At 43.4% G+C, this 21,718-nt stretch overlaps 2 protein-coding genes across 2 annotated transcripts; one reads left to right on the forward strand and one right to left on the reverse strand.

Annotated features, from left to right (window-relative positions):
* The first annotated feature begins 256 nt into the window (after nucleotides 1-256).
* cdc42l (cell division cycle 42, like) lies at nucleotides 257-10,703 on the forward strand. The gene is made up of 6 exons (XM_034224874.1): nucleotides 257-389; nucleotides 4,610-4,714; nucleotides 4,861-4,933; nucleotides 5,034-5,143; nucleotides 8,382-8,579; nucleotides 9,715-10,703. Exons 2-6 carry the CDS (start codon nucleotides 4,610-4,612, stop codon nucleotides 9,802-9,804), a joined length of 576 nt encoding a protein of 191 aa, XP_034080765.1. The 5' UTR covers nucleotides 257-389; the 3' UTR covers nucleotides 9,805-10,703.
* Nucleotides 10,704-12,103: 1,400 nt separating this feature from the next.
* On the reverse strand, nucleotides 12,104-21,718 carry wnt4b (wingless-type MMTV integration site family, member 4b). The gene is made up of 8 exons (XM_034224868.1): nucleotides 21,460-21,718; nucleotides 20,906-21,059; nucleotides 20,450-20,534; nucleotides 15,067-15,198; nucleotides 14,092-14,234; nucleotides 13,846-13,986; nucleotides 13,264-13,426; nucleotides 12,104-12,857 (listed from the first exon to the last, which is right to left on the reverse strand). Exons 1-8 carry the CDS (start codon nucleotides 21,546-21,548, stop codon nucleotides 12,688-12,690), a joined length of 1,077 nt encoding a protein of 358 aa, XP_034080759.1. The 5' UTR covers nucleotides 21,549-21,718; the 3' UTR covers nucleotides 12,104-12,687.

Raw genomic sequence — 21,718 nt, forward strand, 5'->3', positions numbered from 1 at the left:
CAGACAGACAGACAGACAGACAGGTAGGCAGGTAGGTAGGTAGGTAGAGATAAATAGGTAGATAGGTAGATAGGCAGGCAGGCAGGCAGGCAGGCAGGCAGGCAGGCAGGCAGGCAGGCAGGCAGGCAGGCAGGCAGGCAGGCAGGCAGGCAGGCAGGCAGGCAGGCAGGCAGGCAGGCAGGCAGGCAGGCAGGCAGGCAGGCAGGCAGGCAGGCAGGCAGGCAGGCAGGCAGGCAGGCAGGCCAATATATATATATATCTGTCCACCAGGCGGCAGTGTTTATATTCCACATATGTGACTTTTGCTCCTCCATTCTACGCATGCGCAGAAAGTAATTCGACCCTCAAACCCGGATGTAACCAACGCCTAACCTGTCCGAAGAAAAACGGTGAGTAGAGTTAGAAAAACAGCATTAAAATACATATGTATTCTTTATTTTACTATGGTACTTATGTAAGAACGTCCCGTTAACAAAACAAAGCTTCTACCGAAAGAAAACGCCTTTTGATTGCTGTTAAAATCCGCGTACTGTTAAAGTTTCCGAGCTATAATGTGTCGGCTAACATCAATCTGGGAAAATGAAGTTGTTATCCCTGCTGTTGTTTTATTATTCACCTGTTTTGTATTTATAGATTAAACTGTCGCTAGTTTATGTAGTTAGTTAATAATGACAACAGTTTGACACACGACATACACTTGAATAACCTCTCATTTCATCAATCTGAGCCAAAAAGAGCAAATTACAAAGAATTAGCCTCAGATTTAACAGCTTTTTTTTGGTTTGTTAAAGCTTCTTAGTGTCAAGTTTGTGCTTTAAAGTTTCCACAGATCTGCATTTATCTGATGAGTTGCTTATTTAGCGGAAGTGTTGGGCAGTATCCGCCTCTGAATGGGCTAATACAGGCCGTCGTTTTGTTACACATGTCTGGTATGTAGTCTATGCGGAAGGGATTCACTGTCATCAATAAGCAGACACATGTAGCAACAAGCTAAGGATGTGTACTATTTCTACTACCTTAATCATTTATCTTAGTAACAACCCACAATACCACATAATTATAACACTAAAATCAAGCAAGAGTACTTTTAAATGGAGAAATCCTACTTGTGCACCGTACATTTTGTATTATTTACCAAGTCTTCCACTTGAAACTAGCTCAGTGTGTTTGAAATATCAAATATCATAATTAGTTTGTATTTAAAACACATCTGGATGCAATAAAGCATTAAATAAGAGTCACATTGCAGGTTACACAGTGCGAACATCTTTTTTCACCTTCACATTATTGTTTTTTGTAACAAGTTGAGGATCTATACATGTATGGATGTAGATTAACAAAGAATAGACATCTTTAACATGTTTGGAGACAATGTAGTAAGTTAAAAACGTAACTGTATAACAGAAGTCCTTTTTATTTTGGCAAAAAATCTGCCTAGCGATGTTTTTATTTACTGAAGTTTCCTGAACTAAAATTGACTTTTCTTATAATAAAAGTGCAAAACTGGAAAGGTATTTTTGTCTTAACAAGGCCTTCCAAAGTTTTTGTTTTACACATCTAACTAGAAATGTCTTATTACTGGACATTTCCAAAAGACATGCCAGTGTTTGGCTCCACAAGATACACAATACACCAGCATAAGAAACATAAACTAGACAATGCCGTAGATAAATAAATAAAACAGAGGATGTGTGATGGATAATGATCAGGGTGGATATGCGAGTGTGTGTTTGAGACGTGATTTGAAAATGGGGAGAGAGTCAGTATTGCGGATATCAGGTGGGAGGGAGTTCCAGAGGCGGGGTGCAGAACGGCTGAAGGCTCTAGACCAGGGTGTCAAACTCAAGGCCCGGGGGCCAAATCAGGCCCTTGGTGGATTTGATTTCGGCCCGCAGGATAATTTCTAATTACTATTAGATCTGGGCCGCCGGTATATTGCACGCACACCTTCACTCCATCCTGAGGGTCTCCTCAGCTCAGAGCCTGAGCCCAAACATTGATGAACCTGCCCCCAAGATGAGATGCCAAGTATCTGAACTAGCTTCACAGAGCAGCACACTGAGTTTAATGGATGTTTCCTTCTGCACGGCAACAGGGCAGGTTTGGTTTGTTCTTTGAGGGAAATAGTTTTTTTGAAGCTGTTGTTGGCCTGTGGAAAAATGTACTCATAAGAAATGACTCAGGAAAAGCTGCAGGTAGAGCCATAAGAAATTAATGCAACTGATTATTTAATGTTGTTTTTATAGGCAATCATTTAAGCTTTGTTAGTTCCAGGTTTAATATGTGCAATAAGTTCATTTCAATACGTTTTGCAATAAACATTGAACCAGTCCGGCCCTCGACTAATTTGGCCCACTGTGTATTTGAGTTTGACACCCCTGCCCTAGACCCCATGGTGGTTAAACGGAAGGGGGGTGCAGTGAGGTGGAGGGAAGTGCGGATGGATGGATGTGTTGATGTGCAGGAGGTCGGAGAGGTACAGAGGAGTGAGGTTACGCATGGCTTTAAAGGTGAGGAGCAGAATCTTAAACAGGATACGGGGTTTGACGGGGAGCCCGTGAAGCTGCTGAAGAACAGGAGTGATGTGATTCATGGAGGGGGTTCTGGTGGTGATGTATACAAACTCAAGCAGTGTCAAATTGATAAACACAAATATGACTCATTCTAAATGATATATAAACAAATGATCTCCTTAATTACACATCCGAAAAGGGGTTGGAAGAAGTTTACACTTATTTAATCCCACCCGTTCTTTCAGTCTTAATATTTAACACTGTAACTGACAACTCTATTATTGTTTTCATCTCATTAATATGAATAAAGTTAAGGTAACAGAAATGACTTTATGTGATCAAAATCAAACGCCTCTAAAATAGAAACCGAGCATTTCAACCTTCATTAAAGTCGTGCTTTATTGCAGGTCTGTTTTATTAGACTTCATTAGTTTTCATTAGGTGTGCAAAACTGGCAGCTGATTGTAAGGTTATTAAGTGTATCGGCCGTGTAAAATCTTACAAGATGTTACAGGCAAAGACCTTTCGGTACCACTTTACAATAAGACTACCCTTATAAAGGATTCATAAATGGTTTATAATTAAGTTGTAAACACTTTATTAATCATTAAGAACCATTTATAAACCAGTTCTAACATAGTTCAACTACATACATCAACACAGACTCACTATTTGGCAAGATGACGAAGCCTTATATTGGCTACTCAGCGAGAATCAACTCAGTGAGCAACAGATCCCAAGGATGCTGGCTGATGAAGAACACGAAGTACGCTAGGTAGCCAATATAAGGCTTAGTCATCTTGCCAAATAGTGAGCCCACATGTATCTGTACTGTCTTATATTGGCTACCTAGCTTACTTCGTCTACTTCATCAGCCAGCATCCTTAGTATCTGTTGTTCACTGAGTTGATTCCCCCCCCCCCCTTCCATCTTGATGTTTCTTGGCATCTCTTTATGACCATTTATTTACGAGTCACTAACATTTATAGTTGCCAAAAGGGAGCCTTGTTGTAAAGTGTGAAACAAATCACCATGTATTAATGAGTTACTGCCATTTCGAACAAGAGCCACTTTTACACCAAGTATGTTGCCGTACTTAGTTCCCAGCACTTAGTACCCCCATGGAAATAAGAGCCGATCGCGTTCACACCAGAATAAGTCCTTGAGGGAAGATTACGCAAATGAAGTCGCTGACGTCACTTCTTCTTCTTCTGCTTTGGGTTTACTGGCAGGCCGCAAATAACTTCACGGCGTATACTGCCGCCCAAAGTCCCCGGAGTTGGGTACTGGCTTCTACTGAAGCCTTCCGAGTAAATCGCCAGAACGCCGACACCTCCTCATCGCCACCGCTCCCATGTTTTCTTTTGTGTTGCCATAAGTTAGTCTCTCTCCGTTGGTGCGCGGGGCTAATGCTAATGCTAATGCCAGCAAATAAAATGGCGGCTTCACAAAATGTTTCCGAGTTTTACGGGGCGTGGTTTGCAATTCACCCAGCCAATAGAAATTGGAACTTTTTTCTCCCCAGGATAGTCCCACTCTCTAGCAGGCACTGAAAAGGGGGGGAAAGTTCTCTGAACTAAGTTCTCTTTTTGGTGTGAACGCAAAATCCCAGGAACTATCGGAACTAAACGGGAAAAGTACTCCGGTGTGAAAGCGCCTATTATATCATGGCTAAGAACCAATCAGATTGCTTGATTTGACTCATCTGTTTTATAAGTAGCATTTGAATCAGCTGGTTAATTACTTACCAATGAGAAATTATATCTGTCTCATAAATGTGTAGAAATACAAATTAAAGGAAATTCCCTCGTGCATTGGAAAAGAAGAATACACAGGAAAATCAACACTCAAGTAAAGTACCTCAAAACTGTATTCATGCTCAGTATTTGAGAAAATGCGCTTGGCTACTTCGCTTGCCTGACTCAAACTTGAAAACAGATATTTATATTTTGAGCCTTTTGTCAGTTTGTCACTTGAATCATTGTGCTTCCTGTTGATGTAAATATGTGGTAACTTGTTACTTCCTCCCAGCGTCTGCCTCTTTCAGACTGACTGTATTTCTGTTTGATTTTGATGTCTGCTCTTTCTCTCTGTAGATGCAGACTATAAAGTGTGTAGTGGTAGGGGACGGCGCTGTAGGAAAGACCTGCTTACTGATCTCCTACACAACCAACAAGTTCCCCTCAGAATATGTGCCCACGGTGAGAGGATTTGCTGAGTCATATTGTGTTTATATATATGTCAACTTCGAGCTTCCCTTTTCTTTAAATATCTCCGTGATGGAAATACCATGCAATCAAACATGCTGCATTTTATTTTTTGCAAATCATTTGTCTTTTCTGTGAAGGTTTTCGACAATTATGCAGTGACGGTGATGATCGGGGGAGAGCCCTATACACTCGGATTATTTGATACAGCAGGTAACATGAATGTTCTTTAAAATCTTGCTTTCTTTTCTTATATCTGTTTCTATAAAGCAAGTATTAATACGTCCCGCCTCTCTGTGATTGTGTCTCTCAGGCCAGGAGGACTACGACCGGCTGCGTCCGCTCAGCTATCCTCAGACTGACGTGTTCCTCATATGTTTCTCCAGCGTCTCCCCCTCGTCATTTGAAAACGTCAAAGAGAAGGTCAGTGTTTATGAATGAGTTTGTTTATCATTGTGGAAAAACACAACCCCTGTCTTTTGTTGTTGGATGTATCTCATGCCTTGCCTTGTGTTTGTTTGTTGATTATTTGTATCATTGATAAATCGGCAGATAGTTTCAAAGTTATTGGATTAATCGTTGTGTGGATGCCATAATGCTACTCAGCGCAAGTTCATTCTTTGTATTATTATTATTTGTTTACGTCACTTTTATTTGTTTGTTGAGCACTTCCGGTAATCGTCACATGGGTGTGGTTTGTCTATTTAAGTCACCGGTTTCATGTCGAGTGCGGATGACAGAGGGTGAGCTTGTGCTGTCATTTTTTCTGTTGACTGTTTTGTCCATGGTTACTATGTTATGATTTTGTTTATTAAATATCCCAAAAACTATCTTGCTTCACTATGGACTTTCCCTTCGAAAACGCGTCACAGTTTATAGCCAAGTTTAGCCTCTCGGCGACTCAAACGTATTGATTGAGCCGCCACACGTTGGGTGAAAAGATTGTGAAAATAGCTATCACAACAACCATGTTTCCTAAATTAAAGTGATCAAATGTCCTGCTTTGTTCCACTAATGGCGCGTTTCCACTGCAGGCCTCGCTCGGTTTGGTTAGGCCTTATTAGGCCCGGCTCACTTTAATGCTGCGCTTCCATTAGAGTTTAGGAATTTGGGTAGTTACTATAGTAACGCAGTGTAGGCGGAGCCGTGACGTCATCTTCAATGAGAGCCCCAGAAAAACAACACAGCCGTTAGCTCTTAGCACTCAGAGCTCACAGCTCCTCATATCTGTTCAGAAACTTGACAAAAGTTAAACAAGTACAAACCACAGACTGCCTGTGTCATGGTGAATACAGTCGCTGGTTTATTTATGTCTGTATAGGCCGTTGTTGTGAGTGTGGACGGTCGGAGCATATATAACGTTAGCTTAGCCAAGCTCCATTTAGAAAACACGCATTTTAAAAGGGTTTTTCGCCTGCCGTCTGTCTGCAGACTTGTCAAAACATTAATTCATGGTTTTTACTAACCGGTATCAGTATGTTGTTACTTCGGCATCATTTTGAAACGTGTATTACAATTAATTCACGGTCAAATATGTTCATCTTGTTGTAGTTGTAGCCCCCTTGCCAGCGATTCTCTCTCTAGTTTAGCATACTCAGCCCGACTCAGCCTGGTTGTTCCTGGCCCTAAAACCACGATTTTATGGGGCCAGAAAAACTGTGAATTAGGACCCGCTAGCCGGTACTAGGCCAAGTGGAAACGCAACCAAAAACTACCCGCTGCAGTGGAAACGCGCCATAACAGTCCAAACCCCTAAAGCAGGGGTGGCCAACCTGCGGCTCTCGAGCCGCATGCGGCTCTTTGCCTAGTTTCATGCGGCTCTTCAGTTCATATTGAATTTTATATGTGTGAGTTTGGGGGAGAGACACTGACTCCTGACTAGTGTTGCACGGTGTACCGATACTTGAAAGGTATACCGCGATACCCTGCCGTTAAAAAAGTTACGATTCCTCCGTTTAAGAATGACGGTGAGAAAGCGCCGTTTAAATAAGAGCTGTGTGTGTTCAGCGCTCTGCTTCCACTCCCTGCACTGCAGCCGTGCCTGCAGTCCCGCCCCTCTCAAGCACGCTCAAGTGCCTCCCCGCTCTCGTGCACGCGCTAGCTGCCAGAGCATGTGAGAAAACGAGAAGCATGGCTGCAAGTGGGAGTGCAACTGCCGCTGCGCCTCGGCTTGTTGACAAAAAAGACGCCAGAAGCGACATTTTGATGTATTTGAGCTATATCTCTGACAGTGAGGGCAAGCCTACGGACACCACGAGGCCTGCCTGTAAGAGATGTATTAATTGTATTTAATACGAATTCTTGTCATTTATTTTATTTATTGTTCTCATTGTTTAAAAGTTTGTGTTATGGTTATGGTTCTGGTGTGAAATAAAGCACAATAATTACATTTAAGACTGTTTCCCTTTTTTTAAGAAAAGTATCGAAAAATAATCGGAATCGCAATTCTTGACTTGGTATCGAAACCAAAATGTTGGTATCGTGACAACACTAGCTACTCCTGACAGTTAAACCTGATATTTAGTAGGTCTGTTAAGTATTGAATGCTGATCATTCTGACGTAATTTGGCCGGTCAAAGTTGTTTGGGCTCGGATAAAATTGCTCCGTTACTTTCGTTCCGTGTTACTTTCGTCCCGTGTTACTTTCGTCCGGGCTCTCCCTACGTGTGTATGTGTGGTGTCAGGTGTCAGTATGAGAGGATGACAGCGCGTCTAATTTTGATGTGGCCCAAGAGCCAATCACAATAATACCTGCGATGCAGTGAACCAATCACCTTTTGAGGGGGGGAAAACCTATCGTTGATTAAACACTACTATCCAGTGTTTCCCATACCATTGTCTTGCACCCCGCCAACGGAGCCCCGCGCCCCCCCCTGAAATTCAAGGTGTTTAAAAAATATATATAATTTTTTTTTAAATATATATATAGCACCAAATTGCAAATAATCTATAACTACTGTCACTTTTCACATTGAACATGTGCTCTTTTATTAAATAAACTAAACGCTTTCATTTGAAGTTGTGAGTTTAGTGTTTTTGACCCTAAGAAACACTGATGCAATAATCAATAACAATAATCCACAGCTCTTCTCTCTGCTCCAGAGGATTTAAAAAATATATATCCCAATGCCACAAAAATGCATCAGTGACGTGGTTGAAATCTTGTCTCCAGAAAACAAAAAACAGAAACAAGCGGTATCAGTGACTGTGTGTTTGATGTGGCTCTTTGCAGTAACATAGAAAAAATGTGGCTCTTAACCTCTGACTGGTTGGCCATCCCTGCCCTAAAGTAATAAAAAAATTGAATAGCAAATTATTATATTTAAGAAGCGGGAGCAAAGGAAAGTTTGACATTTTAATATGACTCTTTGTCAAATGAGTTATGTATTACATTAGTTATGCATTATTGTGTATTAGTATTCTATTATATTAATCATTTCAGCTGTATAGACGTTACGAGGGCCCATTACTTTGTTAAATGTTAAAATATCATTGCATACATTAAATTGTCTAATTGTTGCAAAATGTTGTTTTAAATCACATATTATTTGATCAAAAGCAAGCATTTGAATCCAGTACCTTGACATTCAGTATCTTTTATAATACTCAGAGCGACATTTATTTGATACCCAAAATAAGCTTTCTTCCATATTTTCCGCAGTGGGTTCCTGAGATTTCTCACCACTGCCCGCGCACCCCCTTCCTGTTAGTGGGCACGCAGGTGGATCTGCGGGAAGACAGCAACACCATCGAGAAGCTGGCGAAGAACAAGCAGCGCCCGCTATATCCTGAGAGCGGAGAGAAGCTGGCGCGGGAGCTGAAGGCCGTCAAATACGTGGAGTGCTCTGCTCTCACACAGGTAACACTTTCCTCACACTGTTAACGCTGAAATAGGATGTAGGATATGGACACAATGTCACATTCCGAACAGAACAAATGAACTAACTTCATCAACAGAATGTGAGGTGGAGCGTTGATGTTTTTGCAAAGAGGTTTATGTATTGTGTTGCAGAGATCTCTACTCAAATTAGCCTCAGCCTGTCCTGTCTTGCAATACTGCTTGACAACTCGAGAGGTTATACTGAGTGCATGTATGGGTCAAAGAGGACATATTATATACATTTTCAGTTTTATTAGTATGTAGTGTCTCTACTGGGACATGTCTCCATGCTTTAATGTTCAAAAAGCTCTTTATTTTTCTCATACTGCCTGTGCTGCAGCACCTCTTTTCCCCCTCCGTCTGAAACCAGAGCCTAGTCGGCTCTGATTGGTTAGCTGGCCGGCTCTGTTGTGATTGTTCTGATGAACTAAAGAGTAGATCGCGTTCACACTGGAATAAGTCCCTGAGGGAGGATTAGTCAAATGAAGCCGCTGACGTCACTTCTTCTTCTTCTGCTTTGGGTTTACTGGCAGGCCGCAAACAACTTCACGCGTATACTGCCACCCGGAGTCCCCGGCCGGAAGTCCTCGAGGTCGGGGACTGGCTTCAGTAGAAGCTGCTGGGACTCCCAGCTGCTTCTACTGAAGCCTTCCGAGTAATTCGCCAGAACGCCGACACCTCCTCATCTCCACCGCTCCCATGTTTTCTTTTGTGTTGCCATAAGTTAGTCTCTCTGCGTTTCTGCGCTGGGCTAATGCTAATAATGCTAATGCGAGGATAATAAAATGGCGGCTTCACAAAACTTTTTGGGAGTTTTACGGGGCGTGGTTTGCAATCCGCCCAGCCAATCAGACATGGGAACCTTTTTCTCCCATGAAAGTACCTGCTCTCTAGCAGGGACGGAAAAGGGGGTGAAAAGGTTCTCATGAACTAAGTTCTAGTTCCAGGTGTGAACGCAAATGTTCTGAACTATATCGGAACTATACTGGGAAAAGTACTGCGGTGTGGAAGCGCCTATGGCCTCTTTAAACTGAAAGCAACTTGATATTTGTGAAATCAGGCAATAATCCAGACCATAATAAACATTGCCTTGTCTCCTCTTCTTTCCATCCAGCGAGGGCTGAAGAATGTGTTTGACGAGGCCATCCTGGCCGCCCTGGAGCCTCCTGAGACCAAAACCAAGAGAAAGTGCGTCCTTCTATAGATGAACAACGACAGCGAGAGACGGTGTTAGAAATAAAGGTGGGGCGAATCAAATCATCAGAAAGATCAATGGCCATCTTGAGAAAAAGGACAAAACGAAAGGGGAAGGGAGGTACAATGCCATTGAGACTTACTCTCAAACACGTGTGCACTGATTGTGCCTTGAAAATAAAGGTTGAAATATGCTGAGGGAGCTTCAGCATGCAGTGAGTGTCACCTATCTCCCTTTCTGAAAGCTTTTAGCAATAGCAATACTCTCTCTACAAATACTCAGGTGGGCGGGGCCCCCCTGCCTGTCACTGTTGCTCCATTTTTTTAAAAGATTATTTTATATAATTGCTTTTGACCTCCTCTGTGTTTGACCTATTGGGGCGTTTGAACCCAGTTTAGAGAAACATAAATAGGGAAACACTTCAACATTAAGTTTTATAGTGAGCATCAGTTTTTTAAAGGGGCGACTTAGTGTTAAGTGTTACTCTATTTCCTTTTCTGCTCCTTTTGAATTACATAAGGAAAGCAGAGATGTATTGTCACTCCAAACAAAGATCGTTAACTTTCTTTAAGTTCCCAGAAACGTCTGGGGAGGCCAAATCTGCGTTTTTACCAATTTCCCTGCTTCTATTGAATTATGAATTTCTATTTTATTCTTCTTTTATGTTCATTGTATTAATTCTGTGACTGTTTTGGGAAATGTGTAGCAGTTATTCATTTTTGAAACCTTTTTTTTTGTATTGCTAGACGACCAACTTTGAGCGATTTGATAATAAAACAAATTAAATTGTAATGTTTTGAATATTTCTTAATCTTGGCAGAGATTGAGACCAAAACCTTTTGCTAGTACATTTCTGGGTGTTTGTAATCACAGGATATTTTTAATAAAATGGTTTAATGATGAAGAAAGCGCCCATTGTTTTGTGTGTTGGAGGGAGGATGGTGCATGCACAACAAATGATAACTCTAGTGAACCGCAGTAGAGGTGGTTTGTGGATATTAAATGCATTTTATTTCTTATAGCAATGCCAATCTTTGCATGGCTTGCATCAGTTCCATGTCACTGCTGGTGCATTGCAGTGTATTTTGTCCCTGCACTCACACTGGCACCTGTATCTGACAGCTTGCAAGCATTATGGTTCTCTGAAATGAATTAGAAACTACATTAAATAAGTTCTTAGAGGACACTCATACAATTGTGTCTACTGATCAATGTCTTAAAGGGGACCTATCATGCAAAATGCACTTTGTGATGTCTTTCATAAAGATGTGTCCCCGGTGCGTCGGGGAACTCACGCAGCGTCAAAAAATAAAACCCTCTCTCTTTTCCTCCGTACCCAAATCTCTAAAAACGGGGGAACAACGGAGCTGATCCAGATTTGCGTCCGATATGACGTAATATCTGAAATGTGGACCCACGGCCCAATCAGAAACGTTGCTATCAGAAACAATGCCCGACTGTTTGGGACGTAATATGGTCGGTGTTTACATTAGCATCGCTAACACTCAGAGCTAACCTGTACTGGAGAGCATGTGTGTGAAGAAGCAGGAAGTAAAAAGGAACTCACCTTGTGGTATAACCGGCAAGAGAGAAAGCCTTTGAGCTCCAGACTGTTTCAGATCCTTGATAATCCATGATATGGCCTTTCATCACGGCAGCATTTAGTTTAGACAGTAGCTGCCGGGTCCCGCATGAGCTCAGACCCCTCCTTTTTTATTTTATCAATTTTTTATTTTAAAGCTTTATACCCCAAATCAGCACTTTAGAAACAGGAAGTGAAACAGAGGGATATGAGGCATGGCTAGAATGAATATCTGTTTGGTATTTTTAGCAAAACACTTTATAGACATGTTTTTTATATATCTGAGACCTATGCTCTTGCCTAAAAATAGCATGATAGGTGACCTTTAAGTTAAAGAACAGATCTGTGAAATGTAGTTTGTCCACCAAAAATCATGCAAAAGCACCGGTCTAAATATTGTGTTTACCAAACACCAACAACATTAGTTTATACGTTTCGTGGGAATAAGCCAATCGGCAAGAAAAAACAACTGCCATTTGACTAATTGGCTAAAGAAATGGAGCTCGGAAAACAAAGACACAGCCCATGAACGCCTCTAAACTACAACTGTGCAATTTTGCTCTCATGCAGCATGGAGGGAACACGGCGATTTTAGCCTTTGCAGACCATTTACATGCATAAAAACTTTTGTAACACACTACAGGAAAGGGAAAACCCAAAAAAGCATGTTTCAAGTGTAACAACATCTTAAGGAACTTCTGGTGAATAAGAAACTCAGGAAACGTATTGTGTTTTTTGGGATAAAACTACTGTATTTATTAGGTATTCTTGAACAGCCCTAAAAGCACTGCGTGTGCAGGAACATGAAGGAGAGCGCAACACAAGACAGACTCTGATGTAAGTAGACGTTATTTTCTTTTGCTATAGATGCCGCTGAATTAAAGCAAAGACTCTGATATACAAATAAATAAACCAGAAGAGAGGAGAAGACGTAAATAAAGACCTGCTAGTCTATGTCACGATAAGAACAGTGCTGCAATGATTCCCTGTTAGTCATGGTTAAGTTCAGCTTTAAAAGCGTTGTCAGTTTTGTTGAGAGGATAACAGTTGAGTGTGTCTGTTTCTGCACACCTGTGTTATTTACTTTTGATGCTTTTGATACATGTACTAACTTTGCAGCTTTTACAACACAATCCTCAAACTTAGCCTCACAGCTTCAGTCGAAAATGAGTTCAATTAAGATCAGAGTGTAAGGATAATTTGGTGTTAGGTGTGCTGTTGTCTATCTTGTCCTCATCCCGTCTTGTGTTCAGATTGGTCTGTCGGGTGGTTTGTTCGGGTCTTTTCTGCTTGGTGTGTTTCGGGATCTTTTAGACTCTGCAGGTGTGGATGGTGACGGTGTTCTTGCACTGCTGGCAGCGGACGGAGCAGCACCAGGAGAACTTGCAGGAGCAGCGCTGCACCACCTCCGCCCGGCCTGCCCTGTACCCCGGCCCGCAGCACACCAGCTCACAGCCGTCAGGGGCCAGGCGGGAGGTTCCTGTGTTTCAATAGGTAAGGTACGTTTATTTATAAAGCACATTTTCAGACACAGAGGCAAATCAAAGTGCTTTACATAATCATTAAAGGTCACCTATTATGCAAAATACACTTTTTCATGTCTTTTCTACATCTACATCAGCAACCAAGGTACCCCCCCCCCCCCCACACACCTTATCACCAATATAAAGGGAGGTCAGGTACTCTTTAAAACAGCTGCTAGTTATGGGTACTCTTTACTGAAGTACATTTCAAAGCCTCTTTACTTTTACTTGAGTAAAGAAGTTTAGTCTGTACTTCTACTTTCACCAGAGTATTTTTAAACACGAGTATCTGTACTTCTACTTGAGTAAAGGATGTGTGTACTTTTGCCATCTCTGGTTGTTTCCCCTTCACGTTGATCTTACCGTTACACCTCCTGCCAGCAGTGCCGGGGATACCGTTGTCGGGGTCGAGGTGGCAGAAATCAGGAGAGGGGGTGAGGTACAGGAGGTCTCTGGCAGCGGGGGGTTTGACCTGCGGGTCGCGGGGGAGCAGGGCCGTTCTGGATCCTATACGAGTCAGGCGGACCTAAAGAGAAGAGGGTGAGGATGGCAAGATTAGACAACTACAGCCATGGCTTCAAATACCACTTCCATTTACTGCCTTTAGGGAAAAGGTATAGCGTCCCCTGTGCAAAGAAAGCTTGCATTAGACATTTATTGGGACTGTTGCCATAAGATATCTTCATCCATAAAAAAAAGCTAGATTGCTACCTCAGCAGACAGCATTTTATATCTATTTACATTGGGCTCCTATGGGGTATTGTGTTCTATTGTTTATGGTTTTAATGTATCCTCTTTAATATGCCAAGTCTCTACCTTTCGCACGCAAAAAGTATTTTATTTTGTTCTATTCTTGTGGAGAGTTACAGACAGAGAACTTTGATACTGATAAAGCTCATGTGACTTATACATGTGGTTACCAGCTTAAAACATGTAGTCTGATACCTCTGTGGCTCCATCAAAGCGTTCCTTGAGCACCACACCGACGCGCCTGAAAGGAGGCATCACCTTCCAGCAGGTCCTCAACTCACAGGAGCCGGAGACGCCATGACACTTACACTCCACCTGCATGTTGTGAAGGATGGCCTGAGGACGAGAGGATGGGGAATAAAAGCAGAGAAGATCAAGTCTCACGGATGAAATCGTCTCGGAAAGTCACTGAGATGTAGTCAAAGAGATGTGAGCACTAACCTTTCTGCCTGCCTCGTTGTTGTGGAGGTTCATGAGTGGTCGCCCCGCTGACACCCCTTTGGCTCGTTCTGGTTCATCCACAAATGTTTGGGAGAAAGCCACACCGTAGGACAGGTTGTCACTGCAGCCCGACCACTGGAAGCCTGAGGTGGGACAGAGTATTTGGATATGTGCACCCTTAAAGCTAGGGATTAACACATCCAACTTTTTTCAACCTTATACCTGGGTTTTTGTTATTGGCCCAAATTAGGTACTGATCCCATGCCAATGTTTAAATAATAAGCCATATGCCTGGTTAAAAGTGAATTGGATCTTTTCCCAAGGCAACATTAGACTTGACTTAAAAATTGCTTTCCTAACTTCACAATAAATGTAACAAATTAAGAAAATATAAACCCGCTAATTACTATAAAAAATGTCTAAATTAACATAAATAAAATTTAAAAAAAGGTCAAAACTGGTTATAAAATTGCAGTATAATGTGCATTTAACATATATAAACATAGATTTTATTAGCTGATCAAGCTATTTCAGTCAGTATCGCTCCAAAATCAGTATCAATATCATTGTATTCCTTCATGAAACAACCGCACATTTGAATTTAAAGCTAAAAAATAAACACTGGATCACACAGAAGCAGCTGATAGGAAAATATCTGCTCTCTCTGTCCGGCATGTGGACATTAGCACTTTCCAAAGTTTAACCCATCGAAATCAGCACCATTCTTTTTTCTACATGTGTCAGACAGTACGGAGTTACATTACATGTTACTTGTTAGACGCTTTTATCCAAAGCGACTCAATACTGTGGGCAATCCCCACAGGAGCAATTTGGGGTGAAGTGTCTTGCCCAGGGACACAACGACATGCTGACTGCAGTGGGGTTTGAACCCTGATCCAAACACCAACGCACTAGTCCACTGCGCCACAGCCTCCCACATTATGTCACATTATCATGCAAAGGGGTCCAGCTCACCTTCGGGGCTGACCCCCCTGACCTTCCTGTCGCAGCCGCAGCGGTCCAGCTCCCCCCGGGTACAGGCTCTCGTCACCGCAACCGCCACGGCTGCAGAGGACAGGGCGTGGACAAAGGCCGCCTCACGAGTCCCTGCAACCAGAAGAAAGCATGTGATCAAATCAAATCAAATGCTGTATTGTGATTTTAAAGGTCCCCTATTATACTGTTTTTCATCAATACATTATAGTTCTCAGATATATATACAGAACATGTCTCTGAAGTGTTTGGCTCCAAACACCAAACAGATCATTGCAGCATTACCCATAATCCCCTCTGTTTCAAAAGTGTGCATCTGGACCCGGTGACGACATTACCTATTGACGCAGCAACCACTGTAAGTTATATTCTTGTTTAATTAGACTTCTCTGTTTCATTTATTCGACTCTGTATAAATTGTTATTGTAGCTTAAACGGCTAAATCGCGTTTGAGAGATTTAAAATCTCAGATCTGCTCAGGCGAAACCTGCTTTACAGGTCTCAGCACTCAAGCCTGCATTAATATAGGCACGGCCAGTCTATTGATAGCGTGAAGTACAACCGCGTGACTCAGTCATTTTGTACCTTAAAAAGCATTTAAATACCGCATTTAAAATCTGATGAACTCAGTGTGCATCTGGACCCGGTGACGACATTACCTATTGACGCAGCAACTACTGTAAGTTATATTCTTGTTTAATTAGACTTCTCTGTTTCATTTATTCGACTCTGTATAAATTGTTATTGTAGCTTAAACGGCTAAATCGCGTTTGAGAGATTTTAAATCTCAGATCTACTCAGGCGAAACCTGCTTTACAGGTCTCAGCACTCAAGCCTGCATTAATATAGGCACGCCAGTCTATTGTCGCCCATCAGCTGTAGATAGTTAACTAATTAGAGGGCCGTGGCCCTACAGCTGTGTGAACTGAGCAATCAGGCGTCCATTTTGGGTAGCTCTTTCCTGGAGCGTCAGACAGCCGAAGACTGACAAAGACATTGGAGTCCTGCAGGAGTAAGACTGACAAAGACATTGGAGTCCTGCGGGAGTCACGAGGGAGGCAAAGAGGAGGCAAATCCTACTCTGATTGAGCTGGTGTCTTATTTCTCTTTTCTTTAGTTTTCTAGCCCCTCATGCTATAATCATGTGTATTTTCTCCATTCCTGTTCATGTGTCTTCTCGCAATTATCACTGGCCCCGTGTATCTCCTAATCGATATAACCGGCCTGCTCTCGTCTATCCCACGTGCTCCACTGAGATCCAACATCTAGTTTCTGGTGGCCTGTGGAATTGCCAGTCAGCTGTTCCTAAGGCTGACTTCATCTCTGGCTACGCCTCCCTGCAGTCTCTGGATTTCCTTGCTCTCACTGAGACCTGGATTACTCCATCCAACACATCCACCCCAGCAGCTCTCTCCACTGCATATTCCTTCTCCCATACACCCAGACCCACTGGCAGAGGAGGTGGCACTGGTCTCCTGCTCTCTCCCAAATGGAGCTTTTCCCTCTTCAAGCTACCTAACTTCACTCCTTCCACCTTTGAATTCCATGCCGTCACAGTAACCCATCCTATACAGTTAACCATTGTTGTTCTCTACCGTCCACCAGGCGCCTTGGGGGACTTCTTGGAGGAATTAGATAATCTCCTCTCACTCATCCCTGAAACTGGCCCTCCCGCTGTACTTCTCGGAGACTTCAACCTCCAGACGGGGAAGATAGACGAACTAACATCTCTGTTAACCGCCTTTGCTTTCTCACTGTCTCCGTCCCCACCGACTCATAAGCTGGCAATGTCCTTGATCTCATATTCTCAAGGAACTGCGCTACTTCTAACCTCTCTGTAAACCCGCTCCACACAACCGATCACTTCTTCATTTCATTCTCTCTATCCCTTTCCAAACAAAACAAACTAATCTCTTCCCATCCTGCACTTGTCCGCCGTAACCTTCGCTCCCTCTCCCCCTCTACCTTTGCCTCGTCGGTGCTCTCAGCCCTCCCTTCCTCTGATTCGTTCCATCTCCTGCCTCCAAACTCTGCTGCAGAAACTCTCCTCTCTACTCTCTCATCCACTCTGGACTCGCTCTGTCCTCTCACATCTCGGCAGGCTCGTCAGTCCCCTCCTGCTCCCTGGCTAAATGATGCACTGCGTGCTAATAGAAACCGTCCTTAGGGCAGCAGAGCGGAAATGGTGGAAATCCAAACACCGTGACGACCTCCTAACCTATCAAGCTCTCCTCTCCTCTTTCTCTGCTTCGATCTCTCAGGCTAAAAGCACTTTCTTTCAAGATAAGATCCAATCTTCCTATTCCAATCCTAAAAAACTATTTTCCATCTTCTCCACCCTCTTGGACCCTCCAAAAGCTCCTCCCCCCTCCTCACTTCTGTCAAGCGACTTTGTTACCCACTTTGAAAAAAAGGTTGATGATATTCGCTCTTCTTTTTCTGACTCACCTTTACTCACCGCTGGGTCACCAGACCCTCCTTCCACCAACACACTTACCTCCTTTTCCCCTCTCTCTCTCCAAGTGAGGTTCTTACCCTCATTACCTCTGCCCGCCCTACCACCTGTCCTCTGGACCCTATCCCTTCAAACCTCCTTCAGACTATCGCTCCTGATATTCTACCGTTTCTCACCCATTTCATCAACACTTCTCTAACTTCTGGTCACTTTCCAAACAGTCTCAAGGAGGCAAGAGTAAACCCTCTCCTAAAGAAACCCACTCTCAACCCGTCTGATGTTATAAACTACAGGCCTGTCTCTCTCCTCCCGTTCCTGTCTAAATCACTTGAACGCGCTGTCTTTAAACAACTCTCCTGTTATCTCAATCAGAACAACCTTCTGGATCCGCACCAGTCTGGTTTCAAGGCAGGTCACTCCACAGAAACTGCTCTCATTGCTGTCACGGAGGAACTGCACACTGCCAAAACTGCATCCCTCTCCTCTTTCATCATCCTGTTGGACCTGTCTGCTGCATTCGACACGGTGAATCATCAGATCCTCCTTCGCACTCTCCAAAAACTTGGAGTTTCAGGCTCTGCACTTTCCCTCCTCACCTCATACCTGAAAGACCGTACCTACAGGGTGACTTGGAGAGGGTCTGAGTCCGACCCTTGTCAATTAACTACAGGGGTCCCTCAGGGCTCTGTTCTTGGTCCCCTCCTCTTCTCCCTGTACACAAACTCGCTCGGATCAGTCATTAGCCCGCATGGTTTTTCTTACCACTGCTACGCTGATGACACCCAATTAATTCTGTCCTTTCCCCGCTCAGAGACCCAGGTCGTCGCACGCATCTCTGCTTGTCTAGCTGACATCTCTCAGTGGATGTCTGCTCACCACCTCAAGCTCAACCTTGACAAGACTGAGCTGCTCTTCCTTCTGGGAAAAGATTGTCCCACTCTTGACCTAACAATCAACATCGGCACCTCAGTTGTTTCCCCGACTCAGACTGCAAGGAATCTGGGTGTGACCCTAGATAACAACTTGTCCTTCACTGCAAACATCGCTGCTACAACCCGTTGCTGCAGATACACGCTTTACAACATCAGGAAGATACGTCCCCAGCTGACTCAGAAAGCGACTCAGGTTCTGGTCCAGGCTCTCGTCATCTCACGCCTAGACTACTGCAACTCCCTCCTGGCTGGTCTACCTGCATGTGCCATCCGACCCTCTGCAGCTCATCCAGAATGCAGCGGCTCGTCTGGTCTTCAACCTTCCTAAATTCTCCCACACCACTCCGCTCCTCCGCTCCCTTCACTGGCTTCCGGTAACTGCTAGAATCCACTTCAAGACACTGGTACTTGCTTACCATGCTGTGAATGGATCTGGCCCTTCCTACATCCAGGACATGGTTAAACCGTACACCCCAGCGCGTGCACTACGCTCTGCATCAGCCAAACGACTCGTTGCGCCTTCGCTGCGAGGGGGACCCAAGTTCCCATCGGCGAAAACACGTGGGTTTGCTGTCCTGGCTCCAAGATGGTGGAATGAGCTCCCCATTGACATCAGGACGGCAGATAGCTTGCACATCTTCCGGCGCAAACTGAAAACTCATCTCTTTTGACTCCACTTCGAGCGTTAGAACTATTAACGAAGCACTTTTATACTAATAAAGGACTGGCTTACCTAAAGCCAGTTGAGTAGCACTTGAAATGTTTGGCTCTATGAAACCTGATGTACTTATATGATTCTGTTTTCTTCAAGGTTGTGTCTTCCTGGTCGAATGTACTTATTGTAAGTCGCTTTGGATAAAAGCGTCAGCTAAATGCAATGTAATAAAGTAATAATAATAAAAAAGTTCTGATTCTCTGTCTGTTACTTGAGATGAAAATAAGGAGCCTGATGTAGAAGAGACATGAAGAAAATGGGACACATGTTGATGTAGAAGAGACATGAAGAAGATGGGACACATGTTGATGTAGAAGAGACATGAAGAAGAGGGGACACATGTTGATATAGAAGAGACATGAAGAAGATGGGACACATGTTGATGTAGAAGAGACATGAAGAAAATGGGACACATGTTGATGTAGAAGAGACATGAAGAAGATGGGACACATGTTGATGTAGAAGAGACATGAAGAAGATGGGACACATGTTGATGTAGAAGAGACATGAAGAAGATGGGACACATGTTGATGTAGAAGAGACATGAAGAAGAGGGGACACATGTTGATGTAGAAGAGACATGAGGAAGAGGGGACACATGTTGATGAAGAAGATGGGACACATGTTGATGTAGAAGAGACATGAAGAAGATGGGACACATGTTGATGTAGAAGAGACATGAAGAAGAGGGGACACATGTTGATGTAGAAGAGACATGAAGAAGATGGGACACATGTTGATGTAGAAGAGACATGAAGAAGATGGGACACATGTTGATGTAGAAGAGACATGAAGAAGAGGATTTTGCACAATAGGTGACCTTTAAGGGTGTCCATTATCATCTGGCAACAGCTGGAAATTAGCAATGTTGGCTAAAGCTGCCCCATTCACTGTTTTTTGTGACAGTTGATCAATGGGGACTGTCCATGACACTATAAACAAATAAACTAAACTTAATCAAACTTTATTTGTATAGCCCAATATCACAAAACACGTTTGTCTCAGTGGGCTTTTTACAGATTAACAAACAAACAACCACATTGTATATGATGGAGTTATAGCAAAATGACAAGATAGTGTGTGGAATACAAATAAAATAAGATACAATAAAAATACATAAAACATTCAAATTAACTACCATAAAAATAAAATGCCAGCTCTAACTGAAGGCTTTGTTAAAAATGTAGGCATGTGATGCAGTAAGTCTTCAGGTGAGAGTTGCATGCATTCATTAGCAGGTGATTCGATTACATTTTTAGATACCTTGGTTCATGACTCTGCCAAAAACGTTGATCCCTCGTGAGGTGGTGGAACAGTTCCAGCGGCGATTCCTGAACTGGTGCTGGCACTTTAGAGTTAAACCGTGACACACAAAGCAGTGAGATTAAGACTAATAACTAATGAACTGTAAGCCTCACTGTGTGGAAGACATCGGGATCATTTGTTTGTATAATAATAATACTTTATTTTAAGATCAAGTCTCCATTTGTTCTTGCCTCACAGCAACTCTGTTTTCAACATCGAGAAAGACATATTTTTAAGACAACAAACAAGAAAATACATTTGTACTTTGTAAAACAGCATGTAACCAATAGATACATGCATATAGATTTACTGGTTGTGATTTTGCAAACATTATGATGTACAATCCTGCTTTTTGAATCAGTATCAGTGCATCATTCTAGACTGAGGATATGTTGATCAACCCTGAGACCTTACCTCTTCGATGACCATCTCGGCGGCCTTGCGTACGGACTCCATGACCTCCCCTCGCGCCCGGCACACCCCCACCTGCCCCGGGGTCAGCCCCCTCAGCCGGGCACATGGAGCCGCGCCGGACACGGGCCTGGAGCGGGGCAGCCTGGCCAGGGAGCTGAGGCACAGAGAGGGGGGTTATTGGGCATGAGGGGGGCAAAAAGGATTCATAATGAGGCAAGAAAAAGGGGGAGTGGTGAGGTGTGGAAAAACAAATGATTGGGCATGTGGGGGGCAAAATGGATGCATAATGAGGCAGGGGGGGAGGAAGAGCGCACGAAGAAGTGAAAGGAGGGTACAGAAAGGATGAAGAGGTAACGACCGGGCAGAGTTTTAGAGAGGATGGAAACAAGGGGAAGACACAGAGAGGGAGAAAAGAGAAAAGGTCACCAGGAGAGAGACAAAGAACGAGAGGGGAGCGACTGAAAGAGATTTAGAGACATGTCACCATCTTTTAAAAGTTATAGCATGACAAACAAACTCCCTCTTTCTCTTCCTCGCTCGCACGCTAGACTTACAGCCAGTTGGTTGCCAGGGTGGGTTGGGTTGCCCATAGCAACAGGAGGAGGAGTGGTGCCGTGAGATTGACAGTGAAGACAGTTGGCATCAGACTGTCCGTCTGTCTGACTGTCTGTCTCTCTGTCTGACTGTCTGTCTGTTTCTGTGTCTGTCTGTCTGTCTCTCTGTCTGACTGTCTGTTTCTGTGTCTGTCTGTCTCTCTGTCTCTCTGTCTGACTGTCTGTTTCTGTGTCCGTCTGTCTGTTTCTGTTTCTGTGT

This window comes from Gymnodraco acuticeps, unplaced genomic scaffold, assembly GCF_902827175.1.
Source record: "Gymnodraco acuticeps unplaced genomic scaffold, fGymAcu1.1, whole genome shotgun sequence".
NCBI classification, from domain to species: domain Eukaryota; kingdom Metazoa; phylum Chordata; class Actinopteri; order Perciformes; family Bathydraconidae; genus Gymnodraco; species Gymnodraco acuticeps.